Source organism: Lampris incognitus, chromosome 3 (genome assembly GCF_029633865.1).
Source record: "Lampris incognitus isolate fLamInc1 chromosome 3, fLamInc1.hap2, whole genome shotgun sequence".
NCBI classification, from domain to species: Eukaryota; Metazoa; Chordata; class Actinopteri; order Lampriformes; family Lampridae; genus Lampris; species Lampris incognitus.
The window spans coordinates 84,704,049-84,712,355 of record NC_079213.1 but is presented as its reverse complement, the minus strand read 5'-3'; the positions used below and the strand labels follow the sequence as shown (position 1 = coordinate 84,712,355).

General features: G+C 39.8%; 1 protein-coding gene across 1 annotated transcript; it reads left to right on the top strand.

Annotated features, from left to right (window-relative positions):
* Window positions 1-1,191: 1,191 nt before the first annotated feature.
* uba52 (ubiquitin A-52 residue ribosomal protein fusion product 1) lies at window positions 1,192-8,281 on the top strand. The gene is made up of 5 exons (XM_056275663.1): window positions 1,192-1,227; window positions 1,650-1,761; window positions 6,488-6,574; window positions 7,317-7,419; window positions 8,132-8,281. Exons 2-5 carry the CDS (start codon window positions 1,659-1,661, stop codon window positions 8,223-8,225), a joined length of 387 nt encoding a protein of 128 aa, XP_056131638.1. The 5' UTR covers window positions 1,192-1,227; window positions 1,650-1,658; the 3' UTR covers window positions 8,226-8,281.
* Window positions 8,282-8,307: the final 26 nt, after the last annotated feature.

Here is an 8,307-nt window from a genome sequence, read left to right as displayed (position 1 = left end):
CTTCCAGAGGCAGTTTGGTGTTCGGTAGTGAGGGTTGAACTGAGGACAGATGATTTTTATGCTTTATCACTCGGCGGTCCCGTTCTGTGAGCTTGTCTGTCCTACCACTTCACAGCTGAGCTGTCGTTGCCCCTAGATGTTACACTTCTTACAGACTTACAGTTGATAGGGCAGATCTAGCAATGCAGAAATTTGATCAACTGACATGTTGGAAAGGGGGCATCCTATGACAGAGACACTATGAAAGTCACTGAACTCTTCAGTATGACCCAGTCTACAGCCAATGTTTGTCTGTGGAGATTGCACGGCTGTATGCTTGATTCTATGCATACACCAGCAATGGATGTGGATGAAATAGCCTAATCCACTCATAAGAAGGAGCGTCCACATACTTTGGCCATAAATTGTACATACAAACAAACAACACTAATGATATGCAGTGTTCATTCCTACAGTCATCGACACCGAAACCCCAGAGAAAAATCAAATTTTGCAGAGTATAAACCCGTGAATGAGAGTTCAATGCTTTAATCTCCCTTTTCTTAACTGTATTTTGCTGGTGTCAGAAAAAAATAGCATTATTAAGGAGGTAATTAACTGTATACTTGTGTTTTCCATTTTCAAGAGCATTGTCCAGACATGGAACAGATATGCCTTCTTTGCTGAAGAGTCCTATGCAAAATGACATTTCCACGGATAAAGTTACAATATCAACTTGCACTAAAGGCACCTAGGCGGCTTGGAACGCGAAACATATAGGAGGAGGGCTACCTTTGATTTCCCATACTCTCACACATGTTAAATATACACAGTTATTTTCTGTCGTGTCGTGGTCGTATCTTATTTTTGCTAAATGAATTCACGCATGGTATATTAGAAATGCATTCATCTGGTGAGTGTAATTCAACGGAACACTCGTAGTTCCACGATTTCAACAGCAGGTGTCAGTACGTTTTTATGGCACGGTTTACTATTGACGTATTGATGTTGAAAGCTTCTGAACCATAATTATTGAAACTTTTGGTAATATAAATCCTTGATTAAATAAACAACAGTGTATGTGTGAATTATTCTTAGAATAAGATATGCTAAAAAAAAAAACCCAATGTGAAACAAAAAAGCATGTGGCTGAATTCAGGAATCTCATTCTTTTCGAGTGAAGGAAGTGATGTAATGATACTTCCGCTTCTCGCGTCCTCTTTTCTTTGAGGCTCCGCTAGTGGCCGGGTGGGTACACATTTTATCTGTTGAATATATGTTGAGTTAGGATCAAATAAACGCTTTTCACTCGAACCAAATTTTGTTAAGCTCCGTCTACATCACTTCTATTTCTGTTTAACGTTCAGCAGGTCACTCTTGGTATAGAGAATACACAGCAAAACGAAAATTGTGACTCCCAACGCCACGCATGTGGCTAGGCCCTGCGCACACTGCTAGCTTATCTCTTGTTAGCAGTGGCTTGTAGTTACACTGCGTATCAGACAGTTAATTCAGTTAAATTGGTGATATTGCCCTCTAATTTCTATTATGCTGAATCTATTATAAATGATAGATAACTGTAGATTGTTAGCAAATGACTTAATTGACGAAACTTGGGCTGGTTTTCTTGTCATTAAGTTAGCCTCGTGTCTGTGCATATGAATTTTCAGACTGCTAAAATGCAGATCTTCGTGAAGACGTTGACGGGGAAAACCATCACTCTTGAGGTTGAGCCCAGCGACACAATCGAAAATGTCAAGGCGAAGATCCAGGACAAGGAAGGTGAGCTGTCAAACAGTTGATAGTGTTATTACACCTGTATGCACTTTCGGACCCGAGGAACTTTTTCATTGTTCTCAGAACTTTTGGAGGAACTACCCCCTTTCTGTGTCCGCACTGCGGGAACTGGGAACGATCATAGTTCTTAGAACACCGCTATGAGGGACATTTTTAGCTCCTACTTTCAGGATAGGTACCCTTGCAGCAGAAGAGGAACCTTGAGTTACATGTTTACGGTGATTGGTCAGCAAAAGTCAATAAAGCACCGGCAACCGCAATTTTTTAAAAACCATGTTAAACGTTAGCAGGGTACACAACAGGTTTTTATGCATGCTCAATTATTCAGGTAAGAAAATCAAAGTTGAATCAGTTCATCTGGATATAACGTTTATTGACAGATCCGTTTCATAACTCATCTAAGTGACCTCTTCAGTCTAAACACTGAGGTATCCCTACCTTCATAAATAATATGATGAAACGTGTCAATGAACATTCAGATGAACTGATTCAACTTTCTTTGAACCGATCTTAAAGGTAGATGGAGTAGGATTTGCCATATGTAAACACAACTTCAAAGTTGGCCCCTCCTCCCGACTCAAGAGACACCAGAAGTGCAGGCTCCTGACCACAGTTGCCAGAACACATCCCAGTGTACAGGCCAACTCCGCGTCACTCTTCATTCCCATCCCTTCGCCAGCGGGTGAAAGCCAAACCTAGATTCGCTCGTTTTGGAACGAGCATAGTCCCCTTGGCGTTTCAACACGCTATATATGCATCTTTTTGGTGCTGTGTCCGCTATTGTTGTGGCTTCTACTGGATACGTGCTTACGTTCTCGATCTGGCACCTGGTCGCTATGTTTAACGTCCTGTACACAGCAAAAGAAGAAAAATAAAATACAGGCAGAGGACAGGGTCTCTGCAGATAGACACCACCACACATGTCTAGTGGGTCAAAAGTGATTGAGAGGGTTTTGTATGAGTCTATACATTGATTTTTAGGGAAATCCTACTCATTCTGCATTTAACGTTAGCCTTTAAAAATTGAACAAAACATGGACAAATGGCTCGATGGTGAAGACCAGGCTTTATTGTGCCTATATGCAACCTCATAGTCTAAATTGCCATGTCTACTTTCCAACTTCATTATTATCATGAAACCCACAATAAATACAGCTCCAATCATGGTGTCTTCCATCTTGTGTTGCGTGCAGAATGAGATAAAAACGTTTGTATTCACACATATTTGACGTTGGTATACGGCTTAAGCCACTTCAGTGTTTCTGGTGGTGCGAACACAAACAGAAAAAAAAGCCCTTGAAGGGCATAGTTCTCAACGAACCTCCCCAGTGGGTAGTTCCTCCCAAGAATGCCCCCTTAAAAGAAACTCAAATGGGTGAATGGACTAGAGTTACACAAAAAATCTGGAGGAAAATAAAATTGTCATTTGGATTGCCTAAAGTAATTTCTGCACTAACTAGTATTGGATTTATAAAAGATTTTGTGCCCTCCCATATAGATGCAGGTTTTTAAAAATGGTCAGAACATGGACTCACTAATCTACACCAACTTAATAAGGATGGCATCCTTCAATCATTTGAACAGCTGAGAGAGGAATTTATGCTTCCTAACAGATTTTTTCAGGTGTTTACAATTCAGGGACTTTTTAACAAAACATAAATAGTGGGATAGAGTATTGGTGCTCACTCCAATTGAAGATTTCTTGATAAAATTACAAACAGGGATCGGGGATAAGAAAGTCATAAGTCATGTTTACCAAATATTTTTAGGCTTGAATATGAATAATACACTGCAGATAAAAGGAAGATGGGAAACTGAAATGAATACAGATATACCACAGGACATGTGGGAAGAAATATGCACTGAATCAAATCTAGTAACCAATTCAAATACATGGAGGGAGTTCAAATGGAAAGTAACTATGAGATTCTTTCAGACACCAGAAATAGTGGCTAAAATCGGCCCAGTGCACTAAAATAAATGCTGGAGAAACTGGAACACAACTTGGTAACCATACCCACATATTTTGGACATGCCCTAAATTAAGAACATTTTGGGAAGAGGTGTTTGAGGCACTTAAGTATTCCACCAAAACTTCACAAAAGATCCAAAGATGACATTACTGGGATTAATGCCAGAAGGAATTGATGGAAGAGCTAAAAAATACCTTTTACAAATATTACTAACAGCAGCAATTAAGTGCATCACAATTAAGTGGTTAAAACCTGATCCCCTCCAACATACAATTTATGGACTGAGAAAGTATGGGAGATATATCAGATGGAACAAATAACATACTCTTTGATATTTCAGAAAGATATATTTATTAAAAGGTGGAGCCCGCCCATGGCTATATTGAGACAGTGAAGTGTTCTAGACACTTTTATACATTCTGTATGATACATGCATCTCTATCCTCTCAATTCACCTCATCTGTCTATGCATATACACGCAGCCATACCACTACACACATGCGTACACAACTCCCCTCCGACCTCTCCCTTCCTTTTTTTTTTAATTATTCATGTCTTTAATTTATACCGCCATTACAACTAACATTTCAAGCTGAAGTAAAGGTTTTTTTTTTTCTTTGTTTTTCCTTTTATTCATTTAATTCCCTTTTGTTAAATTATTTGTAAACCATATAGGTACAGCTGAAAAAATGGAAAAATTGTAAACTTGATTGTATAAGCAGTTGAAATTGAAATAAAAACGAAGTAAAAAAAAAAAAGTCCCAAGAACTGTGGCCCGAAAGCACCTTATGTTCACAGAATAAATGGGCAGGTCGACCTGCCATTTCATCCATTATCCTTTTATTTATCAAATATATATGGTTGGGGTTACAATTTTAACAGGTTGTCTGTTGTCATTATCTCTGCCAGGTGGTAGCCTGGAAGGGATTGTGTGTGTGTGTCTGTCTGTCTCTCTGTCTGTCTGTCTCTCTCTCTCTCGCTCTCTCTCTCACAAACTACTGGATGTATCAGCCTAAAACGTTTTGTGCACAGTTATGAGTGTATAAGGAAGAACCTCTCATGGTTGCAGTGATTCAAAACCTTCGAAAAATGCTTTTTCTCGCTAACGGTGCTCCCTCCATTCAGTCTCTAGCTTGCTTGTTCAACGCTGCTCTCCATCGTTGTCCGAACTAAGTTAACTGTACGCATGCGCGAATCACATCTATGGTTGAGTCGGATAGGTCAGGGACAGTGTCAAACCCAAAACATACATTTGGGTATGAGTCTTGAAAGTAAAACAGAAGTCGATAGTATTTTGCAAGCCAGCAAATCATTCACTGCTGCAGCAGAACTGTAGGATCACCGGATGAACCAAAAAGTATTCTGCCTCGCCGCCGTGCACAAGTGCCATCGTCTCCAGTGTTAAAATGCCGCTATAAAAATACAAATTTCAAGAGTAGGATTATTCAGTCACAGCAGGAAAGCATCTCAGTAGCTACAATAAAACATTTCCCACGGCTCAGCTGTTTTTTTTACCATTGCTTTATGAATGAAATTCAATCAGCAGAGCAGCCATTTGCCTAGATTCATTTTAAATCATGAAAACCGCGACAGTTAAACACTTGTGAAGTCTTTTCTTACCATTGTTTTGTTGCTTTATAATGAATGAAAGTCAATCAGCAGAGCAGCCATTCGTTTCCATTCATTTTCTATCATGAAAATCTCAATGATTAAACACATTTGAAGTCTTTTAATAAGGGCTTTGAAATTATGATAGCCTGATCTCTGTTATTTCTTGCCAGATGTGGTCGCTTTCTTGAGAGGGTCCGCCTAGCAGGCTGCGCATCCAGACTGACAGGCAAAATGTTTTTATTAGATAGGTTTTTTTTTTTTAACTTGAGCGCTGCATATTAAAAGTCACAAAGTTGAATCAGTTTGTCTGGACATTGATTGAGAGAAACGTTTCATCGCTCATCCAAGTGACCTCTTCAGTCTCAACTGATTGAAGGCATCCCCCAAGCTTATATGCAACCAAGTTGCATTATGACCAAAACCAATGATTGGTTTCTTATGCAAACTGGCATGACCATTAACTAGAGTCAAAATGGCCGTGTACTATTCACAGAGGAATGGGGAACAGTTTCAATCACAGCATTGTAAGATTGCAACAGATGTACTCGCCCCCATCCCCCTTTGGTTTAGGGGTAGTCATTCCCTCATCACATAGATGGCCTCTTAATAATGTTGGGGGATGCCTGCAGTCAGTTGAGACTGAAGAAGTCACTTGGATGAGTGATGAAACTTTTCTCTCAATGTGTCTAGATGAACTGATTCAAGTCAAGTCAGTTTTATTTGTATAGCCCAATATCACAAATTCCAAACCTTCTGTGATCTCCTTACTTGGATTATTGGGCATAAATGCATAGTAAAAACGTGCTTTTTTCCCCCGTATTTCACATTAAATCAACTTAGGCACCGCAGAGGTCTTTTAATGACAGGAAAAATACTGGTTTTTCTGTTTGTCTGTGTGTACATGTATTTCCCTTATCCTGGTAGGCGAAAAAGGATGGTTTGTCACCAGAAGAGGAGATGTGTATGCCTGGCAGAGCTCTGCATCCTACTGGGTGCTCTCCTCTAGTTAATTATGAGAATTTTTCTTAGAACCAAGCCAGCCTGACTCCTGCCATTAGGTTACTTACTTTTGTAGCCTCGGTTTATAGTATAAAAAATGATAGACTCATGAAAATGTGTGTTTGCAGGCATTCCCCCTGATCAGCAGCGTCTGATCTTCGCTGGCAAGCAGTTGGAGGATGGGCGCACACTGTCAGACTACAATATCCAGAAAGGTAATAACCATGTGAATATTACTAAAATACACATCACCCGTATATGTAAACTTTATTATCTATAGCTGGCTAAAGCTGCACTAAGCGGTATTCTTGATGTTGAAAGCGAACCAAACCACTCCCTGTAATGAAAAAGGATGGATGGTACTGCTGATTGCATTGAAAATCAACACCACACAGTCTGTTCATTTTAACCAGACACAGGCTTTGTCATAACCTTCAGCTCATTATTGACATTATCCGACTCGAAGATGCCATCTCTACCCTCCACTATAAAATCCTGGATAAACTGCTTACGCAACTCAGAAGTTGAGAACGCTTCCCCTTCTCTCTCTCTGAGCGTCACCCTAGTGGTTTATTGGTTATGGGGGGGGGGTCGGTCTTTGGGCCAAATAATGTCAACAATGAGTTGAAGTGAAGGCAAAGCCTGTCTCTGGATGAAGAGAATGGCATTTGTTTCTCAATACAATCGACAGCACAAGCAAGCCTTTCCCATTGTAGGGAGTCATTTGACTCACTGTTACATTAAAAATATTGCTCAGTGCATCTTCAAGGGTAATATAGCAACATCCAGAACCTATGTTGGACTTCTTTCAAACATCTGTTATGATGTATGAACTTAATGAAAACCGGGGGGGAGACATGGAATGGATAGAAGAGATTTATTCCAAATGTGGATGTGAAGGGCCTTATGAGTTGAAACACAGGCTTTAATTATGTAAATCATTTTTATCCCTATCAGAGTCCACCCTTCACCTAGTGCTGCGCCTGCGTGGTGGTATCATCGAGCCCTCTCTCAGACAGCTGGCTCAGAAATACAACTGCGAAAAGATGATCTGTCGCAAGTATGTAATGTCAAATACTCCTTTATACATTGTTTCACCCTCATAACTTCAAACTTAAAAGTGGAGTGGTTCTCTCCAATACTTCTGTTAAATTTGAGATAGAGCAGTAGATGGAATTTGTTTTGTTTTTAAATATCAGTGACATTAGTTTGTAGTGCTTTATATTCAGACTGGAAAAGCAGGTTCTTGTGGCTGTTACAGGCTCCCTGCCAACTGACATTGAATTTTGTCAAAGAAACCTGAGTACTGATGGCATCTTGATATTGGCAGCCATAAATTATGATTAAAACTACTGAAAGATGATTGCCTGCCTGCTGGAGTGAACAAGGTTCATTAGCGTTTGGCCAGAATTCATTTCACTATCAGGATTTAGTCCTGACAGAGAATAAAACTGAAGTTCACTTTAGTAAAATTGATTATCCAATGAGTAATAATAATTTGGGTTTGTTTATAAATTATCAACAGTATAAGTAGGTTGTAGGAAGGAGGTTGTCAGAACTTTGATGTACCCAAAGGTAAATTTTGGGTTGAAGCCCATCCGTGGCACTGAATTGACATTTAAATACCTTCATTGTTAGTCTACTAAAAGGTTATTTGAAGAGAAGTGACTATGGAAACAAATACCTGCTACCAGACCAAGTCTTGCTCTGGCTTTCTGGTTGGTTCAAGAAACCTCTCCCTAAATTCTGACCTTTGATCTCTTGTACTCTAGGTGTTACGCTCGTCTTCATCCCCGTGCTGTTAACTGCCGCAAGAAGAAGTGTGGACACACCAACAACCTGCGTCCCAAGAAGAAGCTGAAGTAGATATTTGGACTGTGGGCTATGTATGACATCTTGTTAAAATAAACAGTAGAAAAAGAGCTGGTCCGTGTCTCTGAGTTCTAGT

Excerpts from the sequence above, each read along its gene's own strand:
- uba52 (XM_056275663.1), top strand. The coding sequence starts at position 1,659 with ATGCAGATCTTCGTGAAGACGTTGACGGGGAAAACCATCACTCTTGAG. Across the intron at positions 1,762-6,487 it reads GAAGATCCAGGACAAGGAAG|GCATTCCCCCTGATCAGCAG; the intron begins GTGAGCTGTCAA and ends GTGTGTTTGCAG. Across the intron at positions 7,420-8,131 it reads GAAAAGATGATCTGTCGCAA|GTGTTACGCTCGTCTTCATC; the intron begins GTATGTAATGTC and ends CTTGTACTCTAG.